Source organism: Urocampus carinirostris, chromosome 16, assembly GCF_059441175.1.
Source record: "Urocampus carinirostris isolate Australia breed hairy pipefish chromosome 16, RoL_Ucar_1.0, whole genome shotgun sequence".
Taxonomy (NCBI): Eukaryota; Metazoa; Chordata; class Actinopteri; order Syngnathiformes; family Syngnathidae; genus Urocampus; species Urocampus carinirostris.
In genome coordinates this window covers 31,975,766-31,997,899 of record NC_142364.1, presented here as the reverse complement: position 1 = coordinate 31,997,899, position 22,134 = coordinate 31,975,766, and the positions used below count along the sequence as shown (strand labels likewise).

Genomic DNA, 22,134 nt, shown 5'->3' with positions numbered 1-22,134 from the left:
GGCATTTAATGTATTTATTTGGTATTATTAATGAGCAAAAATATTTGTCTGTCCCTCTCCAGGATGCCATTGATGATAAGCTGGATACCAAGCACTATCCCTACATCTCCACTCGCTCTTCTGCCTCTTTCAGCACTACAGCGGTCAGGTACACATGCTTACAAACATGCACATACTGTAAACACTTCATTTTCATGACGGATAAGTATCATATCCATGATAGTCCTGCTGACCAAATTGGTCGGATCGAATGTCTAACTCAATCAGTGCCATTGACAACGAGAAACATTCAAGATTTATTTGGATTTCAGTGGCAGAGACTATAGACGTAAAACACTGATTGTGATTGGATTGGCAGTGAATAAGTTATTTAGGTTTAAGTGAAAACTAGTGAAAAATCATAAACATATTGATTTTTCTTATGTGGCGTGTTTAACCTCTTGTATCGGACACTAATACCATAAATTCCGGATTATAAGCAGCTACTTTTTCATACATTTTAAACACTGTGGCTTTAAATACAATGCAGCTTATTTTATTTTATTTTTCTTCGTGGCAACTAAGGAAACGGCGAGCTGCTCTTTCCCACGACACATGCACTACACATAGAAAACATAGGGTTGACCTCTAGAAACATTTATGACGCACTTCTAGAGGAGAAACTTGTCAATGTTTTTTCAACATTATTCATGTAAAAAAATGTCAGGACAGTACTTTATTGAATACTTTCAACATGCTCTTGATATTTCAACTTTTTCACCCTCAAATCAAGTCCTTGATTAATACAACCAAATTGAACGGATATATATAAAAAATGCTACATTTCTCTTTCTGTATCATCGTTGTAAGGTTGCTGAATTTTTCTTCAATCCTTGTGGAACGATAACACGCGAATGCATTTTGGTATGTTACCATGACAACCACCAACGGCAAGAAAACAAAAAGACACAGCTGTGTTGCAATCCGGCATTATGGTTACCCTGGCGCTGCCGTCTAGAAAACATAGAGCTTATTGTGTAGCATGAAAATGTTTAAAGTAAAAAAAAGGCCTGCTTCAAGTACAGTCCAAACACCAATTCAAACCCAAAGAAAGATGGCAAATAAGGAGTTTATCTGATTGTGTCTAAGAAATACACGTAGTTGCACACGCAACATAAGGAGCTTGTCACAAGCCAGAAGATGGCCCGCAAGTGAAATAGTTAAAAATTCTGTACAGTTCCTTTAAATTTGAGCCTTTAATAAGCTCCAGAATTTACGGTAGTTACTTTATTTTCCGGACTAGGAGTCGCAGTTTTTTTCATAGTTCGGCCAAGAGGTGCGACTCCTGTGAGACTTATATGTGAAAATATTATCACAAATCGTATCAGTTAGTTTCATTTTTTTATTACCAGTACTGTATATCGCAAAAGGGCGCTCTGGGCCTGTGTTAATAATTTTAACCTTAACTGTGACGTAAATTCGTAAGTAGGAAACAGGCACATCGTCTACCTCAGGGACCTACTGTGAGTTGTTTACCGGTAAAAGTAACACAGAGGATGAAGATTTGAAAGGATTTAGTGATTTGGAGTAAAGGTGATAGTTTGGTAAACATGATCTTTATGCTAGAGTTATCTGAAGATCTCTCAATATGTTGAGTTGTTACTGACAAGTATGTCAAAGATATGCATGTACGTGTAACTTTGTTATACCGTGTTCTCTATTTTATTTTATTTTAAATTGCCTTTCAAGTTTCCCCAAAAATTTTACATACATTTTTTCCTTTTAATTATGCATTTTTTTGGTCTGTACGACTTATACTTGGGAGAATTATAGTCCGAAAAATAAGGTGATTATGTTTAATTTAAAACCTTTATCAAAAAAAATATTGATTTTTTTTTTTTTTTTTTACGTGGAGAGTTCAACCCCTTGTATTCAACACCATTAAACTCTATCTGTGTACCCAATGTTATCGTTGAGTTATATACATTATAGTGTACGTAGTGACAACCATACACCCAATTCAGGACAAAAAGAAGTACTCTAGTCACAAAGATGACATTTGTTCTTTTTGGCAGTGCTCGGTATGGACACTGGCACAAGAACAAGACACCCGGAGAATACCGCACTGGCCCAAGGGTCATGGTCTTCATCATTGGGGGGGTTTCCTTCAGTGAGATGCGCTGCGCCTACGAAGTCACGCAGGCCAACGGGAAGTGGGAAGCCATCATCGGTAAGTCGTGCAAATAGGGAGGAGAAAAGAGAAAAAATAAGTCCTCGCATGAAGGCCATAGACAGTGTTGGGACTAACACCTTACAAAGAAAGGCGTTCCCGTAACGCAACGATTTTTCTCGATGACGAGTCCAGTAACGCATTATTAACGACATTTTTTAGTTCTTCTCACGCTACTACATGGTTTGTTACTGTATAATTTCACTACTATTCTAATGCATTAAATGAATGATAATGTTCTCTGGTTGCTAACTACTCCTGCTTCAATCACATTGTCACATAACTCTCTTTCCGCCAGTATCATTCTTTGAAGGGTGGCATGGTTATATTTACCTACAAAGTACCACTAAATACAGTCGTGGCAGCGACTATGAGGACACTAAAATTTCTCCTCAAAGATTTATTCTCCCTACGTTTTATGCTCACATGTAAGTCAAATTTACAACCATGAAATAAAATACTGAAATCAGCGAGTCAGCTTATACGCTCATATTTGGTTGTATGTCACCAGTAGTGAATAGTAGGCAGCGTGTGGGGAGGGGTCGTGGCTTATACAGGAACAACAAACTAATAGGCAAGCGAGGTTTGCATTTTGGACTGTACTTAGAATTGGAGAAGGAGATCTTAAGGTGGTGTGTAGTCCAGAAACAGAATTTGTCCCTGCAAAGTGTACATTTGTAAGCTCTCAAAATTGCGCAAGCCAAGAACTACGAAAGCTTCACTGCTTCCTCTGCAAGGCGTACATGTTTTCTCCTATTTCTACTACATGTGGCTATTTTAAGGCAACTTCGGGGGTCGCCTTCTATGCAAGTATATACGGTATTTTGTAACTAGTTACTTTCTAAGTAACGCACAATTTTTTTGGTGTCAATAATCTGGGGTTAACAAAATTACTTTTTAAATGAAGTAACTGGTAACAAATAACTGATTTTGGTAACATGCCCAATAAGCTACAGATTATATACAAGACTATGTAAAACAGTTCAACCAATTAAATAATATTTAACTCATGTTTAAAATGTGAGTTCGTTCCCTTTTAAAATCATCTTTTGGTGTAAGGTAGGCTCATATTTGATTATGCGTGTGTGCAGAGGTTGGGTATTCCACCAGTACAGACAGATGGACCGTTGTCATTACTAGAATTGCTCATACGTTAATACAATTGTTTTGCCTAAAAAACAGAACAGGAGACAGACTCAAGCAGAAAAAATCAATCTGTTGGGTGAAAGATTGCAAGTAGAAATAATGGAGTCCTCTGGACTTACTAGGACCAGCATTTGGCCGCAAGACAGAATTAGAGGTGTCCAAAATGGTGAGTCTCAGTTTCTTTTTACCTGGAAGTTAATTTCTGGCTGCATATGTCAGCATTTTGCAATAAAATACGGCCCATGGGAACTACTTAAGCAGTATGTAGACTGGAAAAAAATATATAAATATAAATATAAAAAGGAGTCTTAAAAGACTGGCCAACTTTTCGGCACGTAAAGTGTGTTATATTTGCATTATACTGTAAGTCAAGGCAACTTTGATAAACAAAATTGATCTGTTAGAACATTCACTTAAAATTATCTCATTAGACACAATGCTGAAAGTGAATGTTGTGACAATATTCATCATTTTGACTGATAAACAGAACAGACCTCAGACATTCAATGTTCTCTACAATAGCTATCACGAATCAAATTAGCTTGGAAAACAGTATATTCGAATACATGTTAGAGCCATGCTGAAGATTAAGAAAACATTTACCTGGACGCGGTATTGATACAGGCACGAGTACCTGGATGCAGCCAGTATAACATTACTTTCAAAATAAGAACACTTTCTGAACATAAACTGCTTCGTCGACCATTGCCAATATGTGTTTTCAGCGGTTTTCTTTTTCATTGTTTGTGTTATATTAACCCGTTTTCATTGCTCTGTGGAATGACTTATCCTAATGCTTCTCAGTGCTGCTCTTTTCTTTGTCCTGTGCTTTGCTCTGCTTCAGCTGTTGTCTTTCTAAAGTGTTGTCTTCCAACTACAGCTTTGTTTCAGTCTCTCTGCATCTAAACTATCTTTGTGCAATGTGTAACAACGTATAGACTGTATTACTGTGTGTTCTCTGTGTGTTAACTAAATGAGTGTGTCTGTGTGTTGGCTGTTTGAAAAAACAACATTAGAAGACAATGGATTAGGGCAGGGGTGGGCAAATTCGGGCTTGTGGGCCACATACAGCCTGACAAGCTTTTCAATACGGCCCGCTGAGCAAAAAAGTAAAAGAAGAAAAAAGAAAAATTAAAAGCGCTGCAAAATGTTTTTTATTTTGTCTCCAGTGTCAATGTCGCCTCCTCCTCCGTTACATTTTTTTTCCATAAAACACTAGGTAATGACTACATTGTGTGTATTATAATAATTACTAAGTAAATAAAAAAATAAACATCTCGCCTCCTTGGCAGCTAATATCACTAAATTTAATGTTAGTGAAGCCAGCCAGCAAATGCCATTCAAGATATACTGTATTGTAAAATAATATTTAAAATCTCGACGGGACAGTGTGTAGAATCTGACCACTTGATGTTGCTGTATTGTGTTGTGCATCTGAAAACGAGCGGTAAAAAAGCACAAGGAAGAATGGAAAATATGGCGACTCAAAGCGGTCAAAAAGCACCTTCTTTCTTCTCACTTTTTGCGAGGTTTTTGTTCCTTGGGTACCCGTAGCAGCAATATGTTGGAGAATAATGTCAGCCCCCTCTAGAAGCCTCATGTTATGTACTTCTTGTATTTTTGCCAATTTTTAAATCAATGTTGATATTTTTTAAAGAGCGACTTTTTTTTACCATTTGGAGGTGCTAAATAACACACACTGTCCCTTTAAGATGGAAAAAAATTCTATATGGTTACTATACACTTGAATGAAATAAAGAAATACAGGGACAAATAAAAGGATAAATAAATAATCCTTATCTCATATTTAGTAATGCATTTTTTAGTATTTTCAAAACAATGTATTATTCATCAAAATGTTTATCAAAAGTCATGTGACAGAAAACATTTTTGAATTTTAGGTTTTTGAATGCATATTATCAAATTTCGAGCTTAAAAAAGAAACATGATACAAGGTGTTTAAAACATGGACACCCTTTGAGATTTAAATATCACGGAGAGTACATGTTAAGTCAAAAGGAAATAAAAATGACAATTTTTGAAGATCATAAGATATATTATTTCAAATCTGAATGACAAATTAAAATGCAATTGGATTATGTGAACAATTTCACAAATGTTCAATATGTGCACCACCTGAAACACGGCATATGTCTAGTCAGTAATCCTGCCAAACACGCTGAAACATATCTGGGGTAACGGTCTCTATCAGATTACTTGAAAAATTCTCGGCCCAGGGCTGCCAGGCAGATAAAAGATTGGATTCAGCTGCTAGGAGTGGTTCGTGGTTGGGACCTGAATTACCCAATTGGAAAGCCATGGGGCGTTACAGACCCCACAAAAGTAGACCTCAGTTAAGCATATGTTTATCAATTTTGTTGGTATTAGTTGGGAGTGCCTTGACATGGAACCTAGCTAAAGACACTCACAGAGGCCTTTGGTACAACTGTGTAAATCTTTACGAAAATCGGTTCAGTATTTTCAGAGGTCACATAGAAACACATAAGCGCGCGCACACACTCCCCCCAACTATTTTTGAGTTAGTAGCGGGAAAAAGTATATTTATAACAATTAATTATCAATACTTAAAGTAAATAAAAAACTTTGAAACACCCTGTATATTAATTATTTTAATAATGTTTGAAACTATTATTGAATGAATATAAAATGATTAAAACATACATTTGGATATATCCATGCATATTTATTCATAAATAAATGTCATGCGTTGCCAAAGATCAAGACTGTATCGACAGATACAAAAAAATGTAATGGATTCATTTTTTTCTTCCTGGCTGGGCTGCCCAATTTTTTTTCAAACTAAACTCAGCCCGCGACTCAAAACATTTGCCCACCCCTGTGTTAGGGCCTTGGCATGTGTTGAAAGACGAGTGGTGAAGCCACTTCTGTTCCTCCTGCAGGTTCCACCCACATGCTCACCCCCACCAAATTCTTATCGGACCTGCAGCACCCCGACTTCAGAGAGTCAACTAGGGTGTCCTTTGAGGACGCAGACGCCTCAGACGAGTGAGGCAGAGACAGATTGGGAGGGAGGGAGAGAGAAATCACACAGGAAAAAAGTAAAGGATGCCGCCAAGAAGCCCTTTCTGAACATATAACAGCACAAGGGCTTCCTTGTTTTTTTCAGTCACTCCGTAGTGGTCGTTGTGTGCTTTCCACCACCTTTTCCTCTTTGTGACACTCAGGGATGGGTATGTCATGGCCTTTACTCACTGCATGAGCCGCTCAATCAGCGTTTACTTAAGCCCAGGGGTTGGCAACCCAAAATGTTGAAAGAGCCATATTGGACCAAAAAACAACATATGTTTGGAGCAGCAAAAAAAAAAACCAAAACTTTATAGAAGCCTTATAAAGAAAGGCAACGCATACTGCAGAGATATACTGTACTGTGTATATCTATATTTATTGGTAATCGTTAAAAATGTTTGTGTCATGTTTGTTTTCCCACGTCGACGTACAGGTATTTCACAGAAAGTCATTTCCCATTACAGTATCCATTATATTTTTGAAATCGCTTCAGGGAGCCACAAGGTAGTGCTAAAGAGCAGCACACAGCTTTAGAGTCGCTTGTTGCTGACCCCCACTTAAGCCTTACAAATTGGGTTTACCAAAAAGTGTGCGCACTCCACAACTAAATTATTTTAATGTCTCAATCCTTAGCTGTAAAGAATACATTATTCATTGACATTCATCAATATTGATTTATTTTGTCTTCACAACAAATACTGATGCAGTACATGGGGTTGATCAACATGACAAAATTATTTTACCTAGACTACCCTTATACAGTGGTACCTCTCCATGCGAGCTCAATTTGTCCCCAGATCATGCTCGTAGCGTAAAGTGAGTGAATTTTCCTGATATGAAACTAATTGGCCTGTTCCAGACCTGCCAAAAGCATTAAATTGAACAATAAATATCTAATAACACATTTTCCTGACCACTAAAAACGAATTTTAATAGTAGTTAAGCCCGAAAATTACGATAAGATAAATTAACAAGGCGCCGCAACGAACAAAAAATATCAAGCAGGAATCTTTTAAAAGCTGCAGTGTTTAAAATGTTGTAAAAAAGTAGTGGCTTGTAGTCTGATATTTACAGTATTATTTAGTTTAAAACATGAAAAGGCTGTTCTTTGTGGTAGTCTTTACATTAGAGAGAGCTATGACTCTTAGAAGATAGATAGATAGATAGATACTTTATTCATCCCCTAAGGGAAATTCACATTTCCAGCAGCATCCCTGAGCTGAGAACAATACAATAATAAAGCCAAAAGAAAACAATATACAAATACCCAGTGTGACGTGCAAATGCCCACTTTAGCATGTTATATAGATTAACTAAATAGTGCTACACAGAACACATAATGCAGTAAGATCCAATGTAGGTGGTGTGGTTTAATGTGGGCCTTTACTCTGCCGGGTGGAGTTAAAGAGCCTCATGGCATGAGGAAGAAAAGATCTCTTCAGTCTGTCCGTAGTACAAGACAGTGACAGCAGTCTGTCACTGAAACTGCTCTTCTGTCCGGAGATAATGCTGTGAAGCGGATGCGATGGATTGTCCATGATTGACCTCAGCTTTTTCAGTGCCTGTCTCTCAGCTGCTGTTGTTAGGCTGTCCAGCTCTTTGCCCACAACAGAGCTCGCTTTCCTAGCCAGTTTATTGAGACGAGAGGCATCCTTCTTCTTGACGCTGCCTCCCCAACACGCTGCCGCATAGAAGAGGGCGCTTGCCACTACTGTCTCATAGAATATTTTCAGGAGCTTTTTGCAGATGTTGAAGGAGGCCAGCCTTCTGAGGAAGTAAAGTCGGCTTTGCCCTTTCCTACATAGAGCTTCTGTGTTGGCAGTCCAGTCCAGTTTGTTGTCCAGCTGCACACCCAGGTATTTGTAGGTCTGGACAAATTCTACACATTCTCCCTTGATGGTTACAGGAACCGGGTGAGTTCTGGTTCTCCTGAAGTCCACCACCATCTCTCTGGTCTTGGTGGTGTTTAGGTGCAGGTGGTTTGCGTCGCTCCATCGGACAAAGTCCTGAATCAATTTCCTGTACTCCTCCTCCTGCCCGTTTCTGATACATCCCACGATCGCAGTGTCATCGGCAAACTTTTGCACATGGCAGGACTCAGAGTTGTACTTAAAGTCCGATGTATATAGAATGAATAGGAACGGAGAGAGAACGGTCCCCTGCGGAGATCCTGTGCTGCTAACCACGGTGTCCGATGTACAGCCCCCCTGTTTCACATACTGCGGTCTGCCTGTCAGGTAGTCAGTAATCCATTCTACAAGGTGTGAGCTAACTCCCATCTCTGTCAATTTCCTACTCAGTAGCAGAGGCTGTATGGTATTGAAGGCACTAGAGAAGTCCAAAAATGTAATCCTCACAGCCCCCTTCGCCCTATCCAGGTGAGAGAGGGATCGGTGTAACATGTATAATATAGCATCCTCCACTCCCACCTTCTCCTGGTAAGCAAATTGCAGTGGGTCGATGGCGTGACGGACCTGTAGCCTCAGGTGGTGCAGCAGCAGCCGCTCCATGGTCTTCATCACATGTGATGTCAGGGCGACTGGCCTGAAGTCGTTGAGTTCCTCTGGTCTTGATTTCTTTGGGACTGGGATGATGCAGGATGTTTTCCACAGCTGAGGGACCCTCCCCTGTTCAAGGCTCAGGTTGAAGATGCGCTGTAGAGGGTCTCCCAGCTCAGACGCACAGGCTTTCAGCAGTCGGGGGGATATTCCATCCGGACCAGCTGCCTTGCTGGTTCGTAGCCTTCTCAGCTCCCCACACACCTGGGCTGAAGTTATTTTTAGTGGGGGGATGTCTTCCATGCTAGTGTCCAGAGGGGGAGGGGGAAGGACAGCTGCACAACTCAGGGGTGAGGATGAGGCGGAGTGGTCAAACCTGTTGAAAAAGTTGTTCAACTGGTTGACTCGCCCCACATCTATATCCACAGCCACTCCCTGCTTGGTGCTGCAGCCAGTAATTGTCTTCTCAACACAATTTACAGCTATGCTGGATTTATGTTTTTTGGGACTTATGTTTGTCCTCAAGAAGAGCACAATATCGCTTCTATAACAAATCAATTATCTGCCGGTATTTTAGTACAATCCGCTCCTTGGATGGTACATTTTGCAATTAATTTTTACCTTAAAAGGTTTAACCTCAACTTTATTGTCAAATATGCTATATGCACAACATGGATTAAATTACTTCCTCTTCTCCGGATGAAAACATGCAAGAAATAAGAGACAAATACAGATAACAAATAGCAACAAGGTAAAAAAAGTGTATAAAATATAAAAAAGATTTAGAGTAAAATAATTGCAAAATATAAGCCAGAATCTAATAGAGCAGTTTTGGATTGATTTGGTGGAAGGCAGAAAGGTTGGAACGGGGTAGGGCAGGGACAGAGTTTAGAGTCCTGAGAGCATGATGGAAGAAGCTGTCTTTGAGACGGCTGGTTCTGGCTCTGAGGCTCCGCAGTCTTTTCCCTGACGGCAACAGGTTGAAGAGGCTGTGAGACGGATGGGTGGGGTCACCTGCAAATCTGGTAGACTTGCAGGTGAGGCGGCAGATATAGATGTCCAGAAGGAGGATGGTGGGGACACTAAAGACCTATGCGCTGCAGATTTTTTTGGCAGGACACGGTGGAGGTTGCTCCTCTGAGTTTGCGGAGAAAATACCGGCGTAAATGTGCGCACAGGTATTTGAACAGCCAGGAATTTGGTACTGCTCATCCTCTCCTCTGCCGCACCGTTGGCGATTAGTGGGACAACATAAAAAGACTCGTCCTTGTAAAGGAAAGTTGTGCGGATGTAGCTCTAGTATTGCATAATGCATCAAGTGTAGAAGGATGAAACACTAGCATGTCACTGATTCTTGAGTGTGTCATCAAATTCGTACTCCACCCTAAATCATAATAAGCAGATGCGTGTGATTTACAAAAAATAGGCTATAACTCAAGCTGTGGTAAAAAGCGGCCATGCCTGAGTAGGTTGTCCACTCCCCATCCTTGCTGCCTCTTATCATCTGTGCCGGGTGGATTAATTCGCCCCTCGATGGTACGAAGCGTTGACCGCTAAATTCAGATTTCCTAATTCAAATCCATCTCTGTATTACCTTTTTTTTCAACTGTGTTTAATATGATAATGAACCCTTGCCACAACAATCACCTTGATTTCTTTCAGGACATGGTTGAAGTTCATTGAAGGAGTATTTTGTTGTGTTTTAGTGTCATCACATGCTCATATGGTCGATGGTTTGTTAGCAGAGCGTGCCCTTTATATTTGCCAATTCGGTGATAAAAGGGCTCTCCTGTTTGTTTGTGTGGCATATCTCTGCTGACTAAGTGTAGCTATGTAGCATTGCTCCTCCTGATGTGCTTTGGCAATTTAGCATCTAGGACACTTACATAACAATCACATCCATGCAAGCTGCTGCGTTGACCAAAAATAACATATAACTCTCACAATAGAAACGACGGGTGACAGCAAAGCGCTCCTCCTAAAAAGAAACTTTTAGGCAAAGCATATAGAATGAGATTATGTCCACCGAATGACAACAAAATAAAAATGAAACGCAACGCCAACATTAACCGCTTCTTAGTAGACACTCTAAATAAGGGGAGGAGACATCAAAGGATTTTGAACTTGCAAGGAGGACAAAGGAGAACCTTCAGATATGAAAGTTGATACATTTATTCTGTTTTCAAGATTGGAAACCGGCAAAAAAAGATTTCATAGGATGCCAATTTGTTGTTTTGACTATTACATCATTGGCACCATCATTGCTTTTCTTTGATTTCACCTCTCTTAGGGCTTATCTAAGATTCAAGATTTAATAAAAAGAGGGCTCAGGGAAGGGCCTTTAGAACAGGTTGAAATTCCTTATCTAAAGGCTTCTCTCCCTGTCTTCCTTGCAAGTTCAAAATCCATTGATGTCTTCTTTTTTTATTTTGAGTGCCTATTAGAGTCAAAACGTATCAAACGTTCCACCTGTTCTAAAGGCCATCCCATGAAATGAATTATTTACTTGAAGATTGCCCACCCATTCATTACACAGTGCAGTTACAAATGCAGTTTCCATAAACAAAACACCTTATGAACGTCTATCCTCTGAGCATTAAGATGAATTCCTCATTCCCATGTCAATAACATCCCAACGGGTATGATGTGGTCACAAAACATTATCCCCTGCCCAAACGTAACCGCTGACGCAATATCATTTCCCGAAAAATGTTTTTCTTTATGGTTTTTCAGTTGTCAGTATGTCTACCACGCATACTGTCTTTTACATTCAACACACAATAACGACCATCATCTACTTACAACAACTTTGTTTGTTATGCACTTTAGGCGTAGATCTTGACATGTGCCAAGACGTCAGTATTGTCGTTACTTACTCATTAGTCCTAAAGTTGTTTGTTTCTAGAGTGCAAATCAGCATGTTTTTCAGCCAAAAATTCAGTTTTGAGCCGAATTTGGACGTTATGTTTCTTTTGGTAATTTTTTGGAATGTACGTATGACTGACAGCTAGAATGCAGGACATATAACATGCGGCTTTGCAGTAGGAACCAACAATGTAAGGTCAAATATTATGCGTTGTGAGGAGTAAATCAAATAGTACTGTTATTTCTAAGGAACTACATTCTAAAAGGGACATTGTGTATTATTTAGGACCTCCTAGTAGTACAAAATGTGAAATTTACAAAAACATTTATAGGTTGTGAAATTTGCATTGATTTTACATAACATAAAGCTCACCTAGAGGGACCTGACATAAGTGGCCACCATCTTAGTGCTACAGGTACCCTGCAAAACAATAAACTTTGTGAAAGCTGGGCAAAAAAATTATCAGAAAAATGCAGCAGTTCGGTCGCTTTGAGTCTCCGTAGTTTGAATCTAAAGGGACACTGTGTACTATTTGACCATTAGATGTTGTTATATTTCGTAGTGCAACCGAAAATAAGTGCTACAATGCACAAGAATCAATACAAACTATGGAGACTCAAAGTGCCAAAAGACTTTTTTGCCAAGTCTTTCACAAGGTTTTAGGTTTTGGAAGTACCCGTAGCAGTAAGATGGTGGACAATCATGTCAGCTTCCTCTAAGTTTGGCTCATGCGATGTAAAATAAAAGTGCAAATGCGTCGACGTACAGGTATTTCAAAAAACGCATGTTTACATAATATTTTGAGTATTTTTGCCAATTACTCAGGTCAATATTGGTTTGTTTTTTAAGCAATTAAGATTTTGGGAGGAAATTTAGACGCTAAACAATACACAATGTCCCTTTAAAGCTATACACAAAAAATTAACTGAATTCAATTCTCTAAAATGTTTGCTTTACTCCACTCACGGACCTGTCAAGTTGAAAATAAAAATGTGAAATGTGTCTTCAGCTGTTTTGAAAGTTCATTGAAATTTTTTACATTCAATGGGAAGTCCCTTCAATTTACATGTGCTTTTATTAAAAGAGTTGTTAGGGCCTGCAGCAATCAGCGACTTGTGTGAATTCCTGACGGGTGAGGCACAGTCAGATTTACAAATAATAAAGCTACATCATATTTATCATTTGATATGCAGAGCAAGGAGGCAATATATAACCTGTAGCATAGAAAAGATTGTTTATTGTCTTACCTTAACTTATAAAATGAAATCAAATGATCTGCATTTATAGCGCTTTTCAAGTCAATGACTTCAGTAATTCACTAATTATTCTGAATAAAAGCATTAATACATAGGTAATCCTCCTTGCAATGAGAAAAAAACACGGAATGGCTTGACTTGCAGTTAACTTGTTAATACAATCACTTATTTATTGTTTGGAGCTGAGGTGTAAGCCAAATCAGAATCCTAGGTTTCATTATCGCCCTCTACCATGAGGCAAGAGAATGGCTTCATTTTGCTTCAGCACATTAACACGAAACATCCTAATTGTGTTAAAAATGTTGCATAATGTGAAAATTAAGCAAATTTAAAAAAGAAAATCCAAAAGTTGTGAAATGAAACGAGAATGAACTTTAACACAGAATTTTTTTTCATAATTTTATTTATTTTTAATTTTTTATTCCTACAATGATAATTGAGGCTGTGCCTCCCTTGCCTCCTCTGATTGCACGTCACTGCTTCTTATGTTTAATGTAATTCTTCTCGTGAATTTAGTCTTACTTAACTCCAACTGGAGTCCAAATGAATTTCTGTGTAAAGGCTATCATCTTCAATCAAATACGTTTAGTCAGAGGTGGGTAGAGTACAGTTTTACTCAACTGAAAGTACTGTTACTTCAGAATGATATGGCTTGAGTAGAAGTAAAAATGAGTGATCCAAATATTTACTTGAGTAAAAGAGTAAAAAGTACTTGCTCAAAAAACTACTCAAGTACCAAGTAACAGTAGCAATGTCTTAAAAAACCCAACAACCATGTAATCAGATCATCCAATCATCAAAATCAATCCAAACAACAATAAATTACAAGTCTGTGTACTCAGACAGTTTGTTTGGGGGAAACATCTGTTGATTATTTATTATTAATTTACATATTATTAATTTATATATATATATATATGTATATATATATATATATATATATATATAAATAGTGTGTGTGTGTGTGTGTGTGTGTGTGTGTGTGTGTGTGTGTGTGTGTGTGTGTGTGTGTGTGTGTGTAGCATTGTTGGAGTAGTTTCTTCTTCACAATTTTACTCAAGTAAGAGCAAAAAGTATTGTGATTCAAAAATACTCCTAGAAGTAAAAAATGGCACAACACTTACTCAAGTGAATGTAACTGAGTAAATGTAACTCGTTACTACCCACCTTTGTGTTCGGTGCATGTTAAGTAGGTGTGATAGACGTAACAATCGAGGCAAAACCAGCTTAGGAGTAGCTGATGTACCGCAAGAGCTGAAAACACATTTCCTCTCTCTATGTTTGTGTGAGTATGCCTACCTAACTCCTGGCCTTTTGTGTGCTTGTGTGTATCTTCAGGATCTACCAACATCTTTACCCCTACCACTCTGCTGGAACAACTCAAGGCCATGAACAAACCAGATGAAGAAGTTACTAGTTAAACAAATCACAAATCTCTCTCTCTTTCTCTTCTTACTTTCTCCTTTCCACCAACCATTCCTTTATTGTGTATGCATCTTGCTTGAAAATAACGATGAAAAACAGATATCTAACACAAAAAAAAAAAAACATTTATGTTTAAAAAATAGGTTGCAACGAAAGAACCAGATTAAAATATCGGATGGCAATTTCAAAAGGAATATACCAAATTGTAAACGTGTACCGTACGCTATCTATCCTTAATGGTCACCGGCTTAATGTTGTTATCGTGAAAGCGGGTGGAGGAGGGATCGCTGTTGTAAAATATCGGATATGAAATCGAAACGCAATATAGAAACCGAGTTGCCCTAACCGTCCGTTTCGGATCTTTGTGTCGAGTAGCATGCTTGGACTTATGTGGCCTGTTATGTGTTTGTGTATTCTGCGTGGATTTTTGGGAATTAGCTTTTCTTTTTTGTCGTGACTGACTCGACAGATTAGCTCAGACTATGCAAATTCAACGCACTGACGCTTTTCGGTAGATAACCAGATTTGGACGAGTGAGTTCAAGGTGGACTTTATGCTAGCAGCGGTTCCCAGAGGTGTCGATTATATCGAATGAGGAACATCCCTCCTCCGACTGCCAAGTTTGTAACCCGATGTTAAAACAACTCAATAGAAATAACTGCTGCTTGCTAAATACGTTCACGGATATTTCAGTATTGTATCTTGTCAGTCTTATTATTGCTTAGTGAAGATGCTTCATTGGGTCATGCACTTGTGTAGTGTTGTAGTGCTATTTGTTGCCGTTTAGCGTTTCCCTGTTGACGATTAATGTTTCGGAATGTGATGTAGTTCTTTCCTTTCTCAATACTGATAGAGGACGGCGCTGTGTTTGCAATGTTTTAGCTGTAGTTCAAAACAAAACGGGGAAAAAAATCCATAAATATATATATATATATATATTTTTTTTTCTTTGCCTGATTTTCTGCAGATGTGATGTAAATCCTCTCTGATGGTTTATGGCTTTGCAAGAACTAAAAAATAGATACAATTTAAACAAATTATTTGTTTCATTCCTTTCCGTCCTCAGCCAGACGAGTTGACTATTGCACTATGACAATTTTCTGTGTCGTAATTGCGTAACTGTTTTTTTCCGATTGATTTGCTATTCTATAGGATTAGTTGTGAAATTGCTTGATTTGTTTCCCTAATCTGAGAAAAATATTAGCACATTAGTCTGTCCTTAAACTGTTTAACTTATTGGGAATGTATGTTTGCGAGTGTTGAGGCACAAACAATACTTCCATGTGTAACATACATATATGTACTAAGGCTGTCGAATAAATTGGCTTCCATTACATTTTCGACTCGAATTTATTTTTTGCATCAGTTTACCGGGAGTATCAGAGTCAAATGGAGGGAGGGCTGAATTGAAAATTTGACTACAAAACAAAAAAACCCAACAAAAAAAACAATACTGATTGTACTTTTCTGAAGGAAATGTGCCTTTTTCCTCCGTGTGTCCCTTATATAGTTCCTTGTTAGTGCAAACACTGACGCTGAAGCAGATTAGGTCTGGTGAGATGTTTTATTACGCAAAATCAAAGTAGTTATCTTTTGTTTTTCACGGGGTTTGCGTTCCAAAAAGGACCCACAATACTCTGTTATACATTGAAACCTTTATTGTAGTTATTATTCTAAGAATTGTGTCATTGTAACATGTGAAATGCACAACAAAATGTACATTAATTTCTGTTACCGTGACTCAAGTGTAATAGGAATAATGAGATAAAACCTATAAAAAATAAAACCCATTTTTGCAGGTCATCTATACCACTGGTAGTCCAGTGGTAAGAGATCAGTGCTTTCACCCCCGCGATCTGGGTTGGAACCTATTCATCCATTATCTGCACCGCTTGTTCCCAGTAGGGCCGCGAGGGTGCTGGAGCCCGTCCGAGCTAACTTCGGGCAGCGGGCAGGGGACAGCCTCAACTGCTTGCCAGCCAATGGCAAAGCACACAGAGACAGACAAATCACTTGCTCATTCACACCTAGGGACAATTTGGACCGGCCATTTAACCTGACATGCATGTTTTTGGAATGAGGGAGGAAACAAAAGTCTCAAAAAAAAGAACATGCAGACTCCGCACTGGAAAGCTGGTAGCTGGATCTGAACCAATGACCTCAGAACTGTGTTGCGGACACAATAGCCACTATACTGCCGTGCCGCTCGGGTTGGAGCCTGTTTCAACCGAAAACGTGCCTTCACAGACTGAGTTATTTTTAAGGAAAAACAAAATGTGCCTGGTATTGTTCAGGGGGCCAGACCAGATGTGTTGGCCATATTCAGCCTGCGGACTGTAGTTTTGGCATGTCGAGAAATCCAACTTCTGTCGGCGATAGAAAGCATCTTCCCCTACTTTTTGTTGCTTTTGTGGGTCAATAGTGTTTTGTTGGTATGACAGCTATTAGAGAAACTAAAAATTGAAAAAGGTTCACATGTACGTAATGTGGATTTGTCAAGCTGTTTTGAATAACCATTGAAGGTATATTGCTTCATCATGAGCCCATTAACATACATGCAAAACCAAGACAATACTGATTTTCAAGTGGTTCGGTCCAGTATATACTGTATAGGACACAATTTTAACTACAGTTTACAGTCAGGGTGTTAAACCAGAAGCCCCCATTTTAGCTTAGTTTAAGATGTAATTTTAAGGTTTTGTTGGTGTTATACAAAATCATGCATGGACTTGCTCCCTCATTTTACCCAGAAACTATAGCAAAGCACCTAGAGCAATTTCATTAGGTGAGCGGTAGGAATGGGCAGGGACTATACAGAGGACAGGATGCGCGCACTCTTTCTCTTTTGCTAAGTGCCGTCTGCACTAAAGGTAAATACGTTGGTATCCTCGTTTGCAGTTCTGTTCATCTTAGAAATTCCCCATTTCACTTAACTGACTTCACCACATATTTAAGCAATAAACAAATTAAGGCTAAATCTCAATATATCATGCAAACAATTTCACTGGCACATTTCTAAGTGTCACTGCTCCATTGAATCAGTTACTTCTCAAACTGAAGCAAGGCACACCAGTGTCAATTGAACATGCGAGGCCAAAAGATTTTTATTCGCTGAAAAGCAGATAATAAGGGACTGAAAAGCCATAAAAATGCGTGGGTGATTCACTTTAGCAAAATTAATGATATCCAAATTTTCTCCATGTTATACAAGCAACATATATACAGCCTAATTAATTGTTCTCCATTGTGCATTGTTTTGATTTTTTCAACTGTTCTTTCGAATGGGTCACACTGTGGCACTTGTATCCAGATGACGTTATCATTTTCCTAGTCATCAGGCTGCCAAGCACTTTGGTCGATAGACTTGCACAGATATGCAACCAGACGACAGGCAGTGCTGATAATAATAATAATAATAATAATAATTTCCTTTGTATTGTCATTCTTTGTAACAATGTACACAGAACGAAATGTCGATACACCTGACCCGTTGTAGCGAGTCGATGCAGCCGCAGCCAACAGAGGGCGCCGCCATTATACCAATTAGGTATGACTCGGCCGAGGTGTGAACCGACCTCCATAGCCGTTGTTCGAAATGGTACTTTGTCTCCATCTTGCAGTGGGATGTTTTTATGATTTTTTTATTTATTTATTTTTTTTAAGGGGAAAACTGTAGTTTCTGTGATGGCACCGTATCACCGTAGTGGGTTAAAAAAAACGGTACTCATTATGGCAAAACCGTAGTACTTGGCAGGTATGTTAATATATAGTGTGTCTCTCTCAAAAGAAGAATTTTTTTATGGCTCTTTGGGTCAAAAAGGTTCCCGACCCCTGGTTTAGCCAATCAGAATGTATAACACAATGCACAATGAAAATCTGCAAAGTATCAAGAAGGAAACTGTGATACAGCAATGGATTACTCTAATCTCATTTTGTAGTCCGCTACATACAGGTATGTCCCTTACATACCGGGTGTAATGGACAAAGCGTAGAGACGTACGAAATATTTTTATGACAAAATGTAGGCAGAATACATGAACAGTACATCTCACTTAACACTGAAGGGCAAATATTTTTTCTTTTGAAAATAGATTTACTCTTATTATCTTCAGGTCAACAACAAATCAACATGTACAATATTGGTCACACAATAATCACTACTTTGTTTCACAAACTATTCAAACGTTGCAAGGTTGCTGTATCATTTTTAAAGTTTGACACTATTAAAAGTTATGGTAATTTAGGAACTGTTAAAAAAAACACCCACACAGTACAGTAATGTTTTCAAGTACAAAATGAAACACTTGGCAGTTTAGCATTCGTATCATATTTCCGTAGTGCAGTGGTAAAAGGTCCCCGGTTTAAGACCAAGTGGAAACATTTGTTGGCCTGGAGAGAGATGGGCGCCACCAGGCTGTACTTGCCCAAGACACACCACAGGAAATAGTGCCCCTAGAACCCACCCAACCACCCAATCATAAAGATATCACCAAAAAAATGAGTCCACACAATTTAAAATATTAAATAGTTGTTGTGGTGAATGGCAACACCAATGACAATAGTAATCATTTATGCAATGAACATTGTAAGAGGTGACTGATGCCATCCATCCTTCCATCCATCAATCTCATTCAGACAAACACATCCACTCACCTACCCCTCCAACCCTAAAACACCTAAAATCCCACCCACAGACCCAATCCTTCCATCCATCCATTATCTTCGGCTAACCTGGGGTCAGGTCACAGGGGTAGCAGCCTCAGGATGGAAGGCCTATCCCCAGCCACTTGGTCCAGCTCATCTGACGGATCCAGAGGCGTTCCCAGGCCAGCCTAGAGACAGTCTCTCCAGCATGTACTGGGTCGTCTTCAGGGCCTCCTGCCAGAGGAGCATGCTCGAAACACCTCCTGCTGAGGGCGTCCAGGAGGCATCCATATCAGATGCCAGAGCCACCTCAGCTGGCTTCTCTTAACACAAAGGGGTAACGGCTCTGCAACGAGTCCCTCACGGATGACTAAGCTTCTCATCTCATCTAAAGGGGAGAGCCAAGGCACCCTATTCATGACCATAGGCGAGGGTAAGAACATAAATTGACCAGTAATTAGAGCGCTTTTCCTTTTGGCTTAGCTCCTTGTTCACCATGACAGACCGATACAGGGTTTGCATGATGGAAGACATTACACCAATCTGTCCGTCGACCTTCTGTTCCATCTTACCCTCAATCACGAACAAGACCCCGAAATACTTGAACTTCTTCACTTGGGGCAGGATCTCATCCCCAACCCATGAACGGCATGCCACCCTTTTCTTGCCAAGAACCATAGTCTCAGACTTGGAGGCGCTGATCTTTCTCCCGGTCAATTCACACTCAGTTGCAAATCTCTCCAGTGAGAGCTGAAAATTATGGATTGAGGAAGCAAACAGCACCAGATTCTGTAAAAAGCAGAGATGCAACGCTGAGGCTCCAAAACCAGAACCGTTCAATGCCACGGCTGCGCCTAGAATCTTTTTCCATAAAACTTATTAAACGAATCGGTGACAAGGGGGCAGCTTTGGCGGACTCCAACATTCACTGGAAATGAATCAGTCTTACGGCTGGCAATGCGGACCAGACTCTGGCACCGATCATACAGGGACCATACAGCCCAAACTAGACTGTCCGGTACGTCATACTACAGGAGCACCTCCCACAAAGCTCCCAGAGAAAACACGGGTGAATAACCACAAAATACAAGGAGATCAGATGGGCTAACTCCCATGCACCCTCGAGGACCTTGCAGAGGATATAAATCTGGTCCTCTGTTCCACAGTCCGAACGAAAACCACACTCCTCCTCCTGAATCTGAGATTCAACTTCATGGCAGACCCTCCAGTACCCGAATGGACCTTACCAGGAAGGCTGAGAAATGTGATTCCCCTGTAGTTGGAACAAAATTTTCGATCCTCCATCTTAAAAAGGGGCACCACCACCCCAGTCTGCCAGTCCAATTGTATTGTCCCTGATGTCCAAGCAATGTTGCAGAGGCGTGCAACCATGACATGACTACAACATCCTAAACTTTGATGAACTCAGTGACTTAACCCCAGAGATAAGAGAGCCCACCTCAAAATCCCTGGCTCTGCTTCTAAGATGGAAGATGAGTTGGTGGGATTAAAGAGGTATTCTGCCCACCGCTTCACAACGTCTCTGGTGGAGATCAGCAGAGCCCAGTCTACACTTCTGTCACTCAATCCACACAAATGCACGCAACCACCCATTCGACTATCCAAGCCACCTAATGGACCCATCACATGGCCATGAATCCCATTCACAAAAATACACCCACCCACCCTTCCAAGACGGGTAACTGCCTAATTTACCTTTGTTCAAATCCTACAAAAACTTCCAACAGTGACTAACTTTAATTTGCAAAAAGAAAAAAAAAGAGAAAAAAAAAGAAAACTAAGAACCCTAAAATAGGCAACAGATCTTTGCAAATCAGTGTGCAGTCGCACCATCCACACCAGACAGGCCTTACTGATTTTTTTCAGTCCGAGTTGGAGTGGGACTTGGACAGACGCTCAAGCGTCCGCAAGTCTGTGGTCAGAGAACGCACCATCCGCTTTGATCTGGCCTTGATCTTCTGCGCCGCCAATAGGACGTCATCCAGGGAGCGTGTTGGGACGCCGCATGGGGACTGTCGCAACCTCTCCTCCCCATTGCTGCAGCTGACATTCGGGGGAGTGCTGGAATTGTTGGTGTACACGTGGACGGCTGGTTGAGGTTGGAGATAAAAGCTAAAAAACATGAAAGAGTTAATGAAATTGCACATTTAGTAAGACGGCGCTCATGAATTCTTGATGAATAAATAGGTGCAGACATGCTCCTTACAGCAAAGGTGTCGGAGCTAATGATTGGCTCGCTGAAGGTAGCACCGCCCTGCTGGGTGACTCCGTTGACGTGCAGCTGGTGTTCCTGCAGGCATTTGGATCTCTACAATATTCTGTAAAAAAGACACAGCATTTGTCTTTGTCAAATACGATTTTAGCTTTTATGAACGGAACTATTTTGTCATGTTCTGCAGCAAAACTTCACACTGTAGAGTTGTGCCTCTCGCTATACTTGGACACTCGACAAGCAATTTTTGAACGATTGAATACTTTCCAAGACATAGTAATTGTGTGCAGCCACAAAATAAACATAACTGCTGATTGATGCTGGAGGTCAAACACACCAGAAAAAAATTTATTTTGTTTCCCTCATCCTGTAATTTAATTTCTCCTAATCCATCCACCACATTCACAACACACCATTCACCCACATTCAAATTTCACAGTTTAACTTTAATAGAAATGAGCAATATTGTGTCTTGATTCGTGGTATTAATTTAAATTCAAACTAGTTATTGTGTTTTTATCATTTAATGTGTTAAATTAGTAAATTTTCGTATATTAAAACTGTTGCTCTTTCAATTTAATGAGACTGATTTTAATTTTATAGAGTAAACATTGGCGTACTCTTGTGGAATTCTGGGGTAATTGCAATCAGATCCACTCAGAAATCCAAACTTCGGGGTTGGCAATCGAAAATATTGATGGCCAAAGGACACCAAAAAATAAAACCTGCACAGGTTTGGGGCCGCAAAAAAATTAAAACTTTACATCAGATTTCTAAACAAAGTATTTGCTAAATAAAGTGAAATCTTG

General features: G+C 39.7%; 2 protein-coding genes across 7 annotated transcripts in view; one reads left to right on the top strand and one right to left on the bottom strand.

The window, feature by feature from the left end:
- stxbp1a (syntaxin binding protein 1a) overlaps positions 1–15,784 on the top strand; it is a 50,275-nt gene extending 34,491 nt beyond the window's left edge. Inside the window, exons 17-20 of one of the 2 annotated variants that reach the window (XM_088356199.1) lie at positions 63–148; positions 2,055–2,209; positions 6,277–6,435; positions 14,362–15,784. In XM_088356199.1, the coding sequence (XP_088212325.1) occupies positions 63–148; positions 2,055–2,209; positions 6,277–6,386 (351 nt within the window). In that variant the 3' untranslated portion in view covers positions 6,387–6,435; positions 14,362–15,784. The remainder of the gene's footprint in view (positions 1–62; positions 149–2,054; positions 2,210–6,276; positions 6,436–14,361) is intronic. The other variant, XM_088356200.1, reaches the window with a different exon arrangement.
- Positions 15,785–17,534: 1,750 nt separating this feature from the next.
- The window catches only part of akna (AT-hook transcription factor), a 43,552-nt gene continuing 38,952 nt past the window's right edge, over positions 17,535–22,134 (bottom strand). For all 5 annotated transcript variants that reach the window (XM_088356195.1, XM_088356194.1, XM_088356193.1 and 2 more), the window contains exons 24-25: positions 21,320–21,431; positions 17,535–21,225 (exon numbers count right to left, since the gene is read on the bottom strand). In XM_088356195.1, the coding sequence (XP_088212321.1) occupies positions 20,976–21,225; positions 21,320–21,431 (362 nt within the window). In that variant the 3' untranslated portion in view covers positions 17,535–20,975. The remainder of the gene's footprint in view (positions 21,226–21,319; positions 21,432–22,134) is intronic.